The sequence below is a fragment of the Stegastes partitus genome, unplaced genomic scaffold (assembly GCF_000690725.1).
Source record: "Stegastes partitus isolate 25-593 unplaced genomic scaffold, Stegastes_partitus-1.0.2 Scaffold832, whole genome shotgun sequence".
In the NCBI taxonomy this organism is placed as follows: Eukaryota; Metazoa; Chordata; class Actinopteri; family Pomacentridae; genus Stegastes; species Stegastes partitus.
In genome coordinates, this window is record NW_007578563.1 from 34,311 (window position 1) to 53,079 (window position 18,769).

An 18,769-nucleotide genomic window follows, 5' to 3' on the forward strand; every position below is an offset into this window, starting at 1 on the left:
ACGATGCTAACCACCAAGACACCTGCAGCCTGAGTATTTGCATATGAATTTAATTTAATGTGAGGCATTAGAAGAAAAAACAAAGTTAACGGAAAAGGCAAAAGAAGACGGAAAAATTCTCCAAAAAGGTTTTTTTTACATTTGCTTGTTTTTCTTAAAAAGTGCTTCATGGGAGACAGAAACACTTGTTGATCATTTAACTCACATCAGATCAGATCAGCTGTTCACTTCCTTCATTGTCTAATATGAAAGAATAATCACAGCTTTCCCACTTCCTCAAGACTTTTCTCCATTTCTCTCTCGTAGATACCCAAAGTTCCTTTTGTGTCTTCTTCTTCTTCTTCTTCTTTGAGTTTTCTTAGCGGTTGGCAAACAGCTGGTTTATTTCTGGCTTTTTTTAACCGATTGTTGCAGCCATGTGTAAAGTAAAGTTACAGGTCGTCTTTCCTCCCGACCGCAAAAAGACTCCTTCATGCTTCAATCTAAGCAGCGTATTATTATTATTATTATTATTATGATTATTATATCATATTATAGCACATTATCATTTGCACATTTTTGTATCTCTCTCATATATTCTTGTAAATTTAGTTTACTTTCTTCTATATTATATTTAATTTTACCTTCATTTTATACTCTAATATTCTGAGTTGTCTCTTTGCTTTGTTTACCTCCTTTGTTGAACAGTCATGCTGCTGTAACACCTCTGAGATGAATAAAGTCAGTCTAAGTCATCTATACAACAGGCTACTTACAAATAAATTATGCAGCCTGGTTTATTTGCTCCGGAACACTTGAAGGAGAAACTAATTGTTTTTGCGGCGTTTCAAAACTTTGCGTGACAGTTCTGTGGAAACACTGCTCGCTAGCTTTAAGGTTGTGTTAAACTAGGAGCTGAGGAGGCGTTTAGCGTCGACTTCTGCTGCCGTAAGTTTGTTTTTTATGCACAAATAAACAACTATAGACCAACTAAAGACAGGGAAAACTGAAAAAAAACCTCATACGAGCTCTTTAAAACTACTAAACACTGTAAGCTCCTCTTCCTAATTAATGAAAAAACACTATTTTAAGTATTCAAACTGGAACGTTGCGCTACAATCCACCAATGTGGTGTCGGGAGGCCGTTATGAGAAATAAATCTGCATTAAGCAGGAACAGTAAATGAAACCAGACATGCCAAAGAATCTCGGTCTAATTTTAGAGCACTTACTGCATTGCTGTCATTACAATGACCTTCAGGCAACTTTGATACGGCTCCCATAGCAGATAATTGTCACTTGTCTGTGTGTGTGTGTGTGTGTGTGTGTGTGAGCGCGCTACAGGCTAATGGATATCTGGCAGCCGGAGTTCAGCACATAAAATGGACAAGATGCGTCCCGTCTCGCCGTAAACAAGGCGTGAATCTTCATCTGTGTGGAACTTTTGCATGTTTAAAACCCGAAAGAGTCGATTATTATAAAAAAAAAAAAACAGCGTGAAGCGTTTGTGGTACATTTAAAGAAAGGTTTTTATTGTTACTGTAAAACAACGGTCTGAGAGTGACGTGTGGGTTTTGGTATAAACACCTGAAGATTGCATAAACAGATCAGTGTGGAGCTTCTGAACCACCTCCAGCCTCTTCCCCGAGTCCCGTCATGTGATCTTTTGAATCTTTTACACGAATCACAGCTTTGAATCGGCCGATAAGATTACTTCTTAAATCAACGCCTGTGTTTGTAGAAACTGAGTGCTGATCCAGGACCAGTAATAAGACCTCAGAGCGCTGCTGTGTCTGAATGCAGGAGTGGCACCGTTAGGCCTGAACAGGAACCAGAGCGTTCAACGTTACAACCAGAACAGGGCTGGTCCAGTTAGCGTGCTGGACATGTGAGTCGGCCACAGAGAACGTGTGAAAGTTACGTGATTACCAGGATTAGGAGTCTAGAAATGAACAGAATAATTATATACTCGATCTTTAAATGTGGACTTAAAACGTGGCGGCCCCTAAAATCGGACGCAGCTCGTGCTATTCATAACAGCAGAGTCAAACTGATGCCAAATCAGCACACTGACAGCTACCTAGAGACGCTCCCTGAATGCACATACCATTAAAATACTATACATTTATACAAAGTGATCGTGGTGGCGTCCTCCCCGCCACACCCCGCTCATTACATCGCTAGCCTATCATTACGTTTTGTAGCTCATTAAGTGCGGTGCTTAGCGCGTTGAGCTTCAGCACATTTTAAGGGATGTGTTTCAGGCCCGGATCAAAAGCTTCGGCCTGCGGATTCTGCGCAAGACAGTGAGGCAAAAAACAAACAAAGGAAATACAGAAGCGGGCCGCGACCCGCTCCCACGGTGCTCCGACCGGCACCGGACGCTGTTGAGGCGACGAGGCCTTCCAAAGGAACACTTCACAGCCACGCTATAATTGTAATCATTAATATCCAGCATTGAATTAAAAAAACGTTTGAGTCTCTCCCGGTCCGCCTGAGCTTACTGCCCTCCTGTGTTTTGGGCTCACTTCACCCCGTCTGCGGCGGCGACGTCGTTTCCTTTGTCTCCTCTGGTCTCGCCGGGTTTCTGCCTTCGTCAGTCCCTCTCCCGCTCCCTCTCCTCCTCCAGAGGGTGAGTCTGTCTGTGCTCCCACATTCGGACCGCCCCGTCCCACTGTGGACACACGACAGCAGAGGATGAGCCGGGTCACAGGTAAACACAGGAGTTAAATCAAACGCATCAGAACCTTCTGCTGCTGTCCTGTAGTCCTTAGAGGGTTTTTTTTACTCCACAGTTTTTCAGTGACTTGCGTTAACTTGGTCGGGCAACACACAGCACTCTGGGATTTATTTAAATAAAACTGACATATTCTCTGTAGGCTACATCCACGCTAACGAAACTTAGAACTTCTGCAGCATTTACACAGAACATTAAAACTGTTCTTGTGTCTAAAACAGAGCCTTTGGGCCACACCGCTGTCTCCGTTCTACCTCGAGCCTCTCAGCTTTTAGAAACGACGACACCAACACCCATGTTCGCCCTGTAACTGGCTCGTTTACGTCCCCTGGCCCTCGCTGATCCGTCGTGCCCATATCACATTACCCTTTCCTGAAAGACGGCTGATGCTAGATTGTACAAGTCAGCACTGGGAGGGATGTTCTGCTGGGACCGGAGGTTACGGCAGGTTGGGTCGGTACCTCCAGCCCAGATGTAAAGCCTGAGAGACTCATTTTCAGTCACGGTTCCGTCTCCTTGTCGGTTTAAGCAAAGAAATCTGATCTTACTTTCGCCATTGTTTTCTTCCTTCAGCCAACTTCCTGCTTCGTTCTTACCCTGGAACAGGAACACCCAGCTCACGAGAAAGTCATGTGATGAGCTTTTAGAGGAGCGCTAGTACGAAGGGAGATTATTTCTTTAAATGGGGGCGGCTGTGGCTCAGGTGGTAGAGCGGGTCGGTCAATGATCGGAAGGTCAACGGTTGGGCAAGACACTTCAACCACCTTGCCTAATGTGAATGCACATGAATGGATTGTTTGAGGCGGTGGTCAGAGGGGCAGAATGGCAGCCAGGCCTCTGTCGGTCTGCCCCAGGGCAGCTGTGGCTACAATTGTAGTGGAGTGTCTAGAAAAGCACCATATAAATCTGATCAATTATTATTTTTATTATTAATTGTGCTAAAAGGCTCGTCTGGTGGGAGATCACATCTAATTAATCCTGCGATACCTATTCAGAGATGCCGGCACGCTTTACGCCATCTTTGTAGTTTCATCCAGCAGGTTTTGACGCCATGTGTAAAAGAAGCAGCACTTCATTAGTCAGGCAGAGAGCGAGCTGTGTTCAAGGCATCCACATTCTATCAGCGTCTTCAAATGCATGTTTTCAGAAATTATCTTAAATAACTTTGAGGCAGTAACGTCTGTCCACTAATAGAAACATATCTGAAGACGCTTTGCCTCCTCTCGTAGTCAAAACATTTCACTTTCTGCTGCTGCTTTCATGCCGTTTTCCATTTTGCAAAAACAAAAGAGTCTGACTTCCTGTTCGGCTGATGAGAAACTGCTGAAAAGTCCGATTTACTGCAATATGCGAGTTTTTTTTTTTTTCTGCAAATGGTCCACTTTAATCCTCATAATTACCAGAAAACGTATCAGATTCTCAGACTGTCTGGTGTAACGCTGCTCAATTAAGACCCTTTACAACTTCTGAAAATGGCCGTCTTAGGATTTAATGTGATGTTTGTGACGGGAAGCTTTTACGCATTGATTCCAGCGGGACGCTTTGCATTAACGGCACTCACGGAGCTGCTGATGATGTTGTCCTCGTACGGGTGCCAGCTGACGTCCCTCACGCAGGCGTCGTGGCCCGACAGCCTGGACACCACCGTGCCGGTCAGCACGTCGTAAACTGTAAACAGCAGATTGGCGTTGGACCAACAATCAGGCGTACACACCGACGTTCACACACAGACGCTGGGACTCACTGATGATCTTGCCGGTGGAGCAGCCAGAGTAGATGAACCTCTGGCCGGTGCTGAACTCCGGCGAGAACCGGCAGCGGATGAGGGTGTGCAGGACGCCGTGGCCGCGGTACGTCATCACCGAGGTGTCGCCGGTCAGCTTGTGTCTCTTCAAGGCTGCGAGTAAACAAACACAACGCAGTTAAAACAATAGTGCACTTTTTCTCTGGAGATTTTTCAAGAATTTTTCGCCCTTTTCAACCTCTACAAGTTCACCTGACCTCCGTGCTGCTGTTATCCAAAACACACACCGACAACAAGCCGCCCAAAGTGCAGAACTACGTTTTTATCTCCTCCTCCCTCCCCCTACTCCGTCTCATTATCTGAGCTCCTATCCTTCACCTCCCCTCTACGCCTTCCCTCTCCTTTGACTAGTGACGGTAATCACTCATCTCCCTATGCATAGTTTTACTGTCACATCCTTTTACCCTCTCACACACACACACACACACACACACACAGACGTTTCATCTTCCTGTCACTCGCCCTCTTCTCTCTCCCTCTTCTTTTATAACGTCATTTCATCTTTATCTCCTTCTCTATTCTCCCTCCGTCTGACCTCTCCTCCTCTCGTCCTCCAACTTCCATTCCTTGTCTCCTCTGCTTCTGACTCATTCCCCGCCAGTCGCCGCCTCCTCCTCCTCCTCCTCCTCGTTCCTCCTCCCCTGCTCACCTCTCTGGGGAACCTGCTGCCAGCGGTAATCCCAGTTTTGTTGGGTGACGGCCAGGCGGGAAGCTGCCAATCCCTCTTTGGGTGAGAACTTCCTGACATCCCAGAGCTTGATGGACTGGTCCTTCGAGTTGCTGATCAGATAGCGCGCATCACCCTGGCACGGCGAATAAGATGACCAGATTTAAAAGAAAAACAAAAGAAAACAAAGCCGAGTGTTAAACCAACACACAGTGCTGAGCTAATATTGTCATTTAATCAGCTCCCATCCCGTCGTCCAACTACACGGGAGTATTTGGGGAACTTTTTATTGACAGAGTGATAAAATAGCAGCAGCGCTCGTCTCTCCGACCCCCCACCTTGCTGTGGATGAAGGTGATGCCGTCTCGGTGGCCGGCCAGCTGTCCGACAGGCTGCGGTCTGTCCTCCCGCAGCGTCCGTCTGTCCCACACCTTGCACAGAGCGTCGTCGCTGCCAGAGAAGAGCAGCTGGGACGAGCTGTCGGCGAACGCCACCGCATTCACATCGTCCTCGTGGGCATCAATCTGACGAGGGCAGACGAAGAAAGAGAGTCAGTGTTTGCCGTGCAGAGTGTGTGTGTGTCTGATTTCCTTTGTGAGGGAGAAAGGTTGGAATACACATGTTTGTGTAAAAAAAAAAGTCTTTCTGTGGCTGTGCATGTCTGTGCGTGCACAGCGGTAATGGCAGACCCATTTTCTGCAAGACTGAAGCGCACTGAAGCTCAGACATTTACTTTATCGGTACATTTGTCTGCAGCAGACGGCTTTAGAAATGTGACCATACAGGACGGACTGACTGAGTGATGGAGGGACGTGTGTGTCAGTGCAATGGCTCAAAACCTTACAGAGGTTGGTCTTTATCAATATCATACAGAAGGTAAATGTTTATATATTGTGTAGAAATGTAGCTGCAAAACGACTCCAGTCTGCAGAAAGGGAGTCGAGTAAGACTGTGTTCAGTCTCATCGCTCTAGACGTGGAAATGTTGGTCTGGCTGCTGGTCAGTCAGTCCAAATTTTATGCAGATCGATGCATAAAATTTTGTATTCATGGTCCCGCTAGAATTAATTCTACTGACTTTTATGATCGTCTGAGTTTTCTTCCAGCGCCATCAATTAGCAAATGTTAGCATCGTAATACACCTCGAGTCCCTCTCCGGTCATTGACTGAGTTCCTAAAAACTCATCTCAGTGCATCAAAGTGACATATTGAGAAGATTTTTTTTTTCCTTTAAAATGATTTGTCTTTGCCTTAAAATGACTTCGATGTAACGTCTCTATGAATTCTCCACCTTTCTCTACTGGAGCGCAGCAGCTAACCTACCACTCTGCTCAAACACTGGTAAAGTACAACAAGCCACACAAGTTGTAGTGTTGAAGTAGTTCAGCACACGTTTGAACCTCAACCTGATTCTGAGGAAGAATAATGACGAAGATAAACTCAAGATGGCGGCGCGGACGTATGCAGCGGCTCCCACATGTTTGTTGTTTATACTTGGTTGTCAGACGTCCATCCATCCATCATCTCTACACCTTAATCCTCACTATGAGGGCCTGGAGTCTATCCCAGCTGACTCAGGGTGAAGGCAGGTTCACCTGGACAGGTAACCAGTCTATCACAGGGCTACACTTAGAGACAGACAACCAAGCACACTCACATTCACACCTACGGACAATTTAGAATCACCAATTAACCTCAGCATGTTTCTGGACTGTGGGAGGAAGCTGGAGAACCCGGAGAGAACCCACACTGCACGGGGCGAATATGGAGACTCCACGCAGAAAGATTCTAACCGAGACGCGAACCGGCGACCTTCTAGCTGTGAGGCCACGGTGCTGACCACTGATCCACCTTGCAGCCTCTGTCGGAAGTCTATTTATGCAATTTTTCTTTTGCTGAAAGCCGAGACTGTAATTTCGTCGAGTGTGCGGAAGCGTGACAATAAAAAGATTCAGAGGAGAGCGCCATCCTGCAAGCTGGTGTCTTCGGTTTGTTACGTGTGAAACCGTAGACGACTGAATCTGTGAGAAAAATGCTCAGCCATGGTGCCGACTGCTTATTCTGCTCATGATTCCACCGAATAAAACACAACATATGAACATGTTACCAAGGTTAAAAAAAAAAATGAACGCAGAGGGTTTTTGATGAAGATAAGTATGACACCTCCTGAACTTCAGAACGGCAGCATCGCCACCGGCCCTGTTCACACCTGGCAGTAACATGCGTGATGGGAGGTCTGATTACGAGTGGGCAGCTTTAAACATGTCAGCGCAGAACGCGTCTCCACATGCGTCTCAAATGACCACCTTTGATCTCATCTCATCTCTCAGTGGAAATAACCACGTGTATTATTTCTGTCTTCAAATGCGTCGCCGTTTTTAACGAGGAGGCGGCGCCGATGCGTTTCTTTGCTTAATCTGTCGCAAATTAAATAAGAGGCGAAGAAATTAAAAGCGTATGGACTAGTTCTAGACCATGGCCAGTAGATGTCTGAATTACTCTTAGGATAGCTGAATGGGCTTTTAGGAATGTTCGTGGACAAATGCAGCCAATGGCATGAGGAGGTCAGCTGAGGAGGCCCGATACATGTTTGCAGAAAGCTAAAAGAACGAAGGTGAACATAGACCTTCTTCTAATGCAACCTGAGAGATCGGACCTCAGCTGCATCTACGCCTATATTAGAGTTCTGTAAGGGTCCATGCCAGTTGTGAACAGAGCCACTGCAAACATGATAGCATGGCTACATTAGCATCCAGCTAAAAACACTGCAGGTAATTACAGCAGTATGGTTGGTTCTGCTTTTTTTATGAGGTGTGTGATAGTAAGAAGCTCCACGCATGAAGGGAGGGAAAAAATAGCACACAAACACACACAACGCTGGGGTAATGGGAGGGACAGCCTGAGGAAGAGCGTACGACAGTGGTGGAGCAGATGGTGGAGGTCATCTGGTGACTTCTACGCAGAGGGCGGCTGTGGGAGGAGGAGGGAGGTGGATTTAACCCCCGCCGTCCCACCGCGGGGTGGAACTGGACTCTGTGCTGCTGTACCAGACAGCAGGATGGTGTAAAACTTTATGTAAGCTGGCACACTTTTAGCTGCGCCGTGTCTGCGCTCACCTTGACCGCAGGATAGCGCCCAAACAGACAGCGGTGGACGGGACGCCGAGACGGGTAAAAGCAAAAAGGGAGCACAAACCACGAGCGTACTCAAAGGCACACTGACCTTCAGCGTTCGTTTGTTCTGCTCCAGATCAAAAACGTAGAGGCAGCCATCGTTAGCTCTGAAAGAAAAGAGAAGAAAAGCTGAGAAAACACGTTAAACCTAACGGGCTTTGTTTTAATATTAACCGTCGTCGTCATTGCGTTTAACTTCCACTTAGAGCAGAAGAACACGCTCCAATTTACATTTCTGAAAGAGGCTTCAGTGCTGGTTTGAACTCTGTCAGTCACTGCCTTGAAACATAAATTGTGCTCACCCTCCCAGGATCTCTTTGCCATCTGTGGACGCAGCCAGCGAGAACACACAGAACCTCCTCTCATCTGGACTACAAAGCACAACAGCACACACACACACAGGCAGGTTTGACTCTGCGGCGATGACACAATTTGTGAATCACAACTCTACCGATGTCTACTGTACGCCACCCCACACCGAAAAAAAAGCTCAATGAAAGCACGCATCCCCTCTTAAACAATGTTATTAATAGGAGTGCTATGAGTTTAATGACGGTGCTTTGTTGGAATAATGAACTCTCCGTTTAACCAACGGGACACACACACGGAGCGAGAGGATGGATGTCGGGGTGACGGGTTCTGACAGCATCATTCATCCAGGTGGTAATGAAGGGAGAGGAGGGCCGGCTGGTAAGGAATGATAGATTACCTGCTCCGTAATGTTATAAGTTACTATGAGGGAAACACTAACTTGAGGTCCAGGGCGGTGTGGTTTTCACTGTCTCCTTCGATACTGCACAAGTGAACTGCGGGGAGACACAAGGAGAGAGAACGTATGAATATAAAACAACACGGCGTGCACACTACATTTATCATGTCAGGCGGCTGAACGTTGCAAAGATAAAAATGTACAGTGCTCTCTGAGAACATAGTTAAGGGATCTGCTCGGCTACGGGGAAAAAAACAAAAAAAAACATGCAACTCTTGCCAGTTTTGCCGAACATTGCCAAGCAACAGCGCTTAGATTGTGACAGAAATCACTCCCTTGTTAATTAAACCACTTCTCCCTGTTTACCAGTTTGCTCCACATTCAGTATTTCTTTATTAATCTCAAGTTTCAGCCACAGTGAGATTTAAGGTGAGATTTTAAACACCTATGAATCATTTTTGCGTCATCACCAGCGAGCAGCTCGCCAACATACTATCTAGAAAACACAAAACAGCACTGTGGGTTTTTTTAACAGCAGCAGTGTGCTATAGATTATATATATAAAGGCCTGATATAAGTACATACTTCAGGATTCAAGACATTGAAACTAAACAGCAGTTAGGTAAACAATCAGCCATAACATGAAACCACAGCTGACTGACATCGATCATCAACGTTCTGCTGGGAAACCTTCCCTGAGTGCTGCCATTCACGTGGACGTCACTTAAACATCGTTAGAGTCGAAAAGTGCACCTGCTATGTTAATGACGGGACAGCGTGCCCTTGTCTCGCTGCTAAAACTGCTGAGACCAAGGTGTTGATCCAGCCTCCAAACTCCCCAGATCCCAGTCTGAGCCCAGTCCACGAAGGCCTGCAACCCACAGGACACGAAGGATGTGTCGCTAGCATCCACGTGCCAGACGCCGGAGGACGACCCCGGAGGTCTTGTGTCAATTGCCTGCTGGCGTGTGTTTTGGCAGCACAAGAGGAAACTACACGATATCAGGCAGGTGGTTTAAATGCTGTGGCTGATCGGTGTATACAACACAAACATTAAAAAAAAAAAAGGTAATTTCAAGAAATTAGAAGCAGTCCTAGACGACCTTGTGTCCCAGGATGCTCCGACTACACCAGGTGCTATCTATTACGTCTATACTTTTTTCAGCGTGAAAAAAACAGAAATCGAATTCTTGAAACATTTGGTTCACGGTCGCAATAACTACAGACAGATGTTTAGTGAAATAACTGCTGTTTTTTTCTCCAAGCTCTGTTCATCTGCGCATAACAAACGTACATAGAGCTCAGCTGAGACGCATACGAATGCAGTTCTGTTGGGTTACAAGAGAAGCAAGGTGCAGTTTGTTAGGAGTCTAAGAAACAAGTCGATTACACTAAGAAAGAAACGAATGGCTGCGTGTGTTCGGCATTCGTTCAAACATCCAGAAACACTATGACTGGCTGTTCTGTTGTCTCGTTTCATCGCGCACAGGCCCCCCAGCCTTACTGTAGTCAGACCAGCTGGAGTAGAGCACGTGGTGAGCATCTGGGGTGAAGCAGACGTCCAATACACTCCAGCCCACGTCGCGGGCCTTCACTGTTCGCCGCAGGTGAAAGCGTCCCCTGGTGGTGTCATACAAGCGGATGTTCTGGTCTGCAGCAAGCAACATAAGAAAAAAACAAAACACTTCTGTCAATAAAAGATGCACTTATTTTGAAGGGACTCAAGTGTGGCTCTTACAAATTCTAATTTTCTTCATTGTCAAGACTGGAACTACAAGCTGAGAGGGAGTTAGTCCGTCTACTGGTCACTCATTTAGGGACACAATTAAAGCTGTGGTAGGCAGAAATCTGGAGAAAGCACTACAAAACACCTCCTGCAGCTCTCCCCTGTCAGCTTTCTGTCCTAACCCCGTCCCACTGGATGAGCTGAATGCATTCATACACATGTGCAACATACATCAGCAGCATGCAAATCCACCTACACAAACTAACCTACATTTAGAAATTTAAGCAGAGATCTAGCTTCCTCTCAAACCATTTGAGTTAAAAGGTTGTTATTGAATTTTTGATCAGTGATTGCCAAAAGTACTGCCCACCCCAGCTTTAAACCCTCACGCTGGTATCTGGCTCCTACAGCAGCTCATCATCAGAGCGATGAGAATAAAATACTGTAATCAGGGTACAGGGAGGCAGGTGGCAGACAGACCAGTCGTCCCTCGCCTCCATTGTTTGCTCACAAAGCAGCTACTTTATTAAAGCAGAAGTCACACAGTAAATCAGGAAATAGTCGCAAATTGAACAACTGCTATTTTCAGTTAGCTTTCTGCTATTTTGACATCACATGATTTATGTTGCCTCAAAAGATGTCAAATGTCAAACAACGGTCGTCTGTGCCCGACCACGACGCTGCATGAATGGCCGCGGTGATCTGGTGGCGTCAGCAGTAGAATTATCGTCAGATCTGATTCGGCTACTCTGGGTTCTCGCGTTGGATCTCAAGTTATTTACCTTGGCAGGCGGAGAGGAACATGTGGCCATCCTCGCTGTACACTCCACAGAAGGCTTTCTGCTGGTATGTATCCTTGTGGGACACATAGTTTGGCAGGAAGCTGCAAAAGGACCACAAGGGTCAGTATCTTAATATATAGTCCCTCTCCATCTCTAGTGGATAGTACATTTTCACATGATCTACACACCGATGACTCACACAAAATTCAACGGGAGTTTATGCTCAATCAAGATTTTTTTTTTGTAATTAAACCAACTGATCAGACTAATGTGAGTCTTTCTGTGTCCTCTAGTGATAATTTGGTGGATAAAATGTAAAGCTACTCACTGTGTGCGGATACGACTGCACTCTCCGTGGGAAAAACTGGAACCTCTACATCTGCCCTGTTCCCTCTGCACATAGAAAGATTCATCAACGTTTAGTGGTAATTAAACTGGTCGACTCAAACAAAAAAGTGATGATTTTCTTTTTAAATATTTGGACAAAATGAATTGAAACAATGATCTTGTGTTACACCACAGCTATGAATGAAACAGATAAATAAAATCACGTATGTTAGCTGTCGAACACGGCTGCTTTTCATTGTGTAGTCTGACCTCTGTTAGCATGTGGGTGAAACTGTAGCGGCCTTTCAGGGCAGAGGAGGCGGTGGCCAGCAGGATCTGAGTTCGGATCTCACTCCGATCCACTTCGTGCGTGTCGGGTTGGGTGTCCACTAGAAAAATAACACGAGGAACAAGACTCAGTGTGAGATCATATTTGACAACAAACTTTTAGAGCTCGCTACACAAAGAACATTCTGATTCAATGATCCGACATATTTGTGAGAACGAGCTGCTAAACTTTATAACAACTGTCACACTGTAGTGTGTCTCTGACCCTTGGCACGCTATTGTGTTTAGCTGATGTTTCACTGATATCAAATTATAGCAGAGAGAGGGAAAGGAGAAATCTAAAAAGGTGGAAAAACACAAGACTCAGTCCTCGCTGGTTCAGTAAAAAAAAACGTAAGCTGTAAATTAGATTTTAAAAGCTTTAAAGATGACCTGATTTGTTGTTCATGCTTACTTAATGGCTAATCATTTCTCAGTACTGTCTACTTAATTATCCATTTCCATAAATAACATTTCCTTAAAATCTTAAAATACAAGACAATAACATTACTCTTACACAATTTATATCATCATTCATCCCGTTTCTGTTACTGGGTGGATTCCAGCTACCTCAAAAGCAAACAGCGAGCAACACACCGTCCTAAAACGATGACATTTAATACTGCAAGATAGTGTTTCTGCTCTAACAAACAGTCTAGCTTTCCAAACCGTATAAACATCAAGATAAACGCATTTAGCTGAGAGCTCTGCCAAGAAAGCAAAGTATTTATTTCCTGAAATCCACGGCCTGAACAGCCAGCAGCGCGTACGAGAGGTTACCTGGTGGATTGTAGCGGTCGCCCAGCCGTCCCTCCCACGCTCCATCACTGTCCTCGTCAGAGTCAGAGTACGACTGGACCAGCTGCAGCCCCGTGGCTCCGCTGCCGTGGACCAGTCTCACCTGGCCCCTGCACACGCAAACACCACATCAGTTCGACAGCCAATCGTATGGGAGTCATGGCACGTGAGCAAAGGAATCAGCAAAAAATGCACCTAGAAAAGAATTTAAAGGACCAACGGGCAACAAAGACGGCGAGCGCTAAGTGATCCAGTTGCAGCCCTACAGTCAAATGGAAAGACACCAGCCAGCCTGCACGCCAGCTACTTTGGTACAGCGAGACTGTTTTACCACCGAGCAGCTCCACTTTAACAGATGGGAGATCAGTGGCTCGCTTGAGGGTATCTGAATGTTAACTGAAGTGAAAAAAAGCAAGCACTTCGTATTCATTTCAACTCTTTCAGATCCTGGTTCTTTCTAGTTCTGACTCCTCTGCTGTGCTGCTACAACGGGCTCTGTCACTGTCATGGATCACTACCAAAAACCATTACAGGAAATATTAAAAAAATACTTCCCAGCCTCTGCATGTGCATTTAAATTAAACCAAAATAGCAGCAGCGGGAAGCAAGGCAATGCTTTAGTTATTTGCTCCCTTAGAGAAGATGTAAAGCCCAATTTCTAGGTCTGGTTTGTACCATCTGACGAGTGTCCAAATACAAATCAGCTTATATCTGACAAGTGTTACCTCTTTCAATGATTTCATACGAAGTGTGTCAGGAAGGTTCCAGGACTGGTGTCACAAAAGATATATTTCAAATCCAAACTACAAGTTTTCACAGCCGTCTTGATGTCGTCCACATCCCCTAAATGGGTCCCCTTGATGACCCCCTTGAGCTTGGGTAAGAGGAAACAACCCCACGGAGCCAGGTGGGGTGAGTAGGGAGGTTGCTCCAGCATGGAGATGTTCTTCTCAGCCAGGAGCTGTGGGATGCTCAGGGCGCTGTGAGCAGGTTGTCATGGTGAAGCAGCCTCCACTGGTCCTGCCACAACTGTGCCTCTTCTGAACAAAGCAAACGACGCAGCATCTCTTTGTAGACGTGCTGGGATTACTTCGAATGAGAAACTTGTACTTTGTAGTTGAAATATATCTTTAGTGACACCAGTCCTGGAACTTTTCTGACACACCTCGTACTGTAAATATCTACCCTACAAATCTAAATTAAATATAATCAGTTCAAGACATGAAGAGCGACAGATTGATGCTATGTGCATGTTTTGTGCACCGTCACCCTTACTCTAAATGTATATGTGTGAGTGAGATAAGATAATATGGAGCACATTGCAGGAATATTGACCTACATCACATAGGTGTGGCTGTTTTTCTATGCATTGCAACATCTGTTAGTGATTTCACACTTTCACCAAATCAACCTTTCAGTAACTCAGCTCTCTTTACAGAAATTAGCAGTGACACACACAAAAAATACTATTTCAGACGTTCAGATGTAGTTGTCCTATGAGTTAAAGCCATCAATAACGAGCCAGAGGTGCTGGGTGCGTGTGCTATTTCCAGTGCTAGCATCAGTGACAGCATTTCACAGTAGAAAATTCCCCCAGTGTACCTCCTCAGTAGGTAAGCCAGTACTTCAGCTAAGTCAACGTCCTCCTCTGATGCCGACTGTCTGTCTCCCTGCTGCCTGTCAGCCGTCCTGCGGCCTCGGCTGCTGCTGCTGCTGCTGCTGCTGCTCTGGTTCGGTTCTGCTCCTTCAGGCTGCTCAGCTGGGTTGCCACTGGAAGAACCCCTTCCACCAGACATCCCAGAACTGGACTGAGAGCCCATAGACTGAAAAGGGCCTGCCGGGGAGGGTAGTGAGATATGAAATATCAGCTTCACCTGAGTGAGTCAGGTGAAGTCAAACACAAGGAAACAGGAAAACAGACGTTAGGTCATAATGGCTGCAGGAGATAACGTTGGAGCAGCTAAACTGGAACAAGTTTAGTCGCTGGAGCCGCTTTACTTTGACTTTTCCGACACAAACCAACCATACACTCTGTCGATTAAATCCACCGGCACGTCCGCTAGCTCATCACGTTTAAGATGCAGCGGCTGGTTTTGTTCAGCTAGCTACAAAAAAAAAAAATGCTAACGACCTAACGACAACATTAGCTACCGTCAGACTGTCAAATGGTCCTTCCTGACAGCTCCCCGGTCCGGCTCGTCGTCGTCTCGGTGCGAACTTGACAGTTTGCCGGAGCTACAGCTTCCGCTCGCTGCGACGCACGGCGCTTACGAGAGAGCGGGGCTGGAGACGTGACAGCACGGTGTTCGGTCAGTCGGCTAGCAGGGCCAGTCCGTGAATCGCCATGTTGTTTACAAAAAGTGTGAAGAAACCCTGCGCGTGCCCCTCCTGCCCTCTCGCCGTCACGTGATCCGCAGCGCCCCCTCTGATTGGCTGAGAGCTCCACCGGCCACATTTTATTGGGGGGGAACATGAATAAAAAAAAACCGAAGTGAAATAATAAAGATTAATTTTCTATAACCTCGCAACAAAAAGTGGGATCAATATTGTTTTCACATTAAAGAAACGCTGTGTTATTTTCATAAACAAATAAAAAAAAAGAAAATTGCAAAAACTTAAAACAAAATTTCAACAACCTGTACAAGGGTGTGCCAGAGTGTATGGGGCGATGTTTGGGTGTGTTTATGGTTTCAGAAGGGGAGGGTTCAGGTAGATAATTTAAGATTATAATCCAAAAAAAAAAATTATTAAAGCCAGTGATTACATGGCTTTTTCTGGAGGTACGACTCGGGCCCTGAGTATAATCTAATTTAAGCTTTTTTTTTTTTGCAGTGAAAGTGTATATGGTGTTTAATTTGTTCAGTAACTTTGTTAGCAGTGGACATCCAGAACACAGAAGGGAGGAATTGGTCTAGTCTGCTCCTAATGGGTGTTTGTTACCTACAGTTAACAGAGAGCAGGAGGAAGGAGGAGTGTTTACGCCTCCCGTGGTGGGTTTATCTGACCCAGTTGCAGTGATCTCTCTCACCTATGTGAATAAGTGTGTGTGTATTCCTTCTGATATAAAAATATAAATCTAGAATTGTAGTTGTGATAACAGTGCCAAAATACAGTAAATATCTTTTTGAAAGTTAGTCATGTTGATGTCATTTTAATACCTTGCATAAGTTGACAAACTTTTCTACCCTTTCTACCTTGATAATGTGTTTCTGTGATGTTTTCTGAAGACTGTATATGTTGGAACATTTCTATTTAACAGAAAGCAACCATCCGCAGGTTAAACTTACTACATTACATATAAATTAGCATTACCGATGAAGACCTTGGAAACCCAGTGGCTGCAACTATCAGAACAGCACATTGATAACATGACAATGAATTGATATGTTGATCCTCTGTTGCTGATATAAGGACCATGGCTCAGTATACAAACACCTGTGTACCTGCACATTGCACAAGTGTAGATAAAGAATTTCAAAACTTCAAGCAGACAGAAAAAAAAAACAGTTTGAGTGATCGTTTAAAACCAGACTTTGGACACCATTGTAAATTTGTCAGACTTTGCTGTTTTGGATGCAAATCAGATTCTGGAGCTTCCAACCACCATCTGCTCAGGAATCCTGTGCTGAAGCAGAAATGGATGTTAGAGAATTTCTTTTAAATGTTTATGGGTTTTGCTAAAAAGTTTATTCTTAAATCTGACGCGGTTCCATCCATTTACTGAGCGACTCCAACTAGGCTTCAGTGTGTACGTACTTCACTTTAACTTGCTGGCAAATGTTTAAAAAGACGTTGTTTTCTCCATTTAACTGACTGCCTGAGCTGATGTTAGCTAACAACAGCTAGCTGTCTGTGTGCTCCAGCAGTGTTGACATGAAAACATTAGTGTTGCAGTAATTTTCCTCTCTAGAGTCGTTTTTAGAGTCAGCTTGGCCCAGTGTTTTGGAACCTGCAGCAGAAACGTGTCTGCGTAGCACGCAATGTGACGTAAGCGCGCTCGTCGTTACGCAATACGCACCAATCAACGCTCCTGTAGCAAAGCCCCCATACAAAATGTGTGTTACCTCTTCTTTTCACCTCAGTCGTTTCTAACCCTGTCTAATCTTGCTCTAATTGCTTTTCAGTGCTATGAAACCTCTGTGTTCAATATTTGTCTGTCGTCCAGTTGGAGTTTTAGAAGAAAACTGCACAATATGGCTTCTAAAATCAAACAAATATAAGCAAAAGTGAAGAAATTAGTTAAATAGGAGTTCCATTATCAATAATTAGTAATCAAGGGTGCCGATATTATATATCTGACACTAATAAACATTTGTTGAGACCAAATGAGACCATTTTATTTATATTTACATTTGTAATTAATTAAAAGAGAGCTTTTTTTAAATCATTTATTCTTGACATGTAACTAATCAGATAGTGGTGTGGATGGGACATTGCTTGGCGACACAAAGTTAGGCTGCATCCGAGCTAGAGAAACACGCTAATTTCTACAGAGAAAACATTACAACACAAGAAAAAAAAACAATAATAGATATCACTTGGATTCAACATTCGTGCAGGCTGATGATCCTATAGGTAAACACTGCTTTGATTTAAAACATTTATTGTTTATTTTATTGCTTGTAGTTACTGTGCATGTCTGTACACTCCATAAAAACCTGAACAAATGTAGTTTTTTTCTCTTGTTTTTGTTTTCTGTAAGTGAGCAGCTGCATTATGTTTAAAAGGCCAGATGTGGTTTGTCAGTGTGATGTATGGTTTGTGCATGGAGTCCAGTCTTCCTGTGATCACGACTTTGGCCACAATAGAGACTGATACACAGAAGAAGCCTTGGTGTGTGTCTTTGTAGTGATGACTGCTCAGCTTGTACGTGTTCACATCGTACTGTGCTGAATGTAACATCTGTGATTGTGTGTGTGTGGATCACAGGTGTCCAGATGAGGCTGAACACAACAGGTGCTGGTGCAGTGGAGACCAAAGCAGCACAACAGTCTGTCAGAAGGCTAATTTTGACCTCCGAGAAACGTCCTCCATCACCTCCGGCTGATTGGTCACAGCCTGAAATTGAAGAGGACGATCAATGCATGACTGTGGTACCTTATCATTCATTAACAGTCGCTGTCATGAGGGAATCAGGTTACAGCGCTGCAGGAATGCGTGCATGTGAGCATTGGATTGAATCAACCAGGTCTTCTTTACAGCACACAAGCGACTGTCACAAAGCAGGAACCACATAGAACTGTGTGGTCGGATGGTATCACAATAGAACCCGTCTCATTCAGCACAGTCACTTCAGTTAACCAAAGTTTGTTCTGTAATCTTTTGTTCCCCTTTCCTGGGCTGTAACTATCATTGTGGTGTCTGTTCTGCTAATTGTTGTTATGTATCGGGCTACAGAGCTTCGTTTGAATCAAAATAGCTCGTTTGGATGGTTAAACTTTCTGATTAGATTATGTGGGAATGCTTTTCTTCTCACAGCTGAATCTTTGTCAACCACAGTGGCTCAGTTGATTGCTACAGAGCTGGAGTGTCGACTGAATCCTTCACTGTCTGCAAACTAATTATGATCTGATGCAATCAATACATTCAGTACTATTCTGTTTCTGCACATAACAGGTGGGAAATTCTCGTAGATTGATGGTAGCAACTGGACTTGCTTGAGTTTCTTGAAGACAATCCCACTCTTATCCAAGAGGCTTCATCAGTAGAAAAGATCTACAGGAAACCCACTCACACAGACCA

At 44.8% G+C, this 18,769-nt stretch overlaps 1 protein-coding gene across 1 annotated transcript; it reads right to left on the minus strand.

Annotated features, from left to right (window-relative positions):
• Positions 1-1,489: 1,489 nt before the first annotated feature.
• Positions 1,490-15,308, minus strand: dcaf11 (ddb1 and cul4 associated factor 11). The gene is made up of 15 exons (XM_008292777.1): positions 15,179-15,308; positions 14,630-14,861; positions 13,010-13,137; positions 12,173-12,291; positions 11,904-11,968; positions 11,576-11,676; positions 10,572-10,718; positions 9,110-9,164; positions 8,661-8,729; positions 8,408-8,465; positions 5,525-5,710; positions 5,169-5,322; positions 4,460-4,612; positions 4,277-4,383; positions 1,490-2,652 (listed from the first exon to the last, which is right to left on the minus strand). Exons 2-15 carry the CDS (start codon positions 14,845-14,847, stop codon positions 2,575-2,577), a joined length of 1,638 nt encoding a protein of 545 aa, XP_008290999.1. The 5' UTR covers positions 14,848-14,861; positions 15,179-15,308; the 3' UTR covers positions 1,490-2,574.
• Between the last annotated feature and the right edge of the window lie 3,461 nt (positions 15,309-18,769).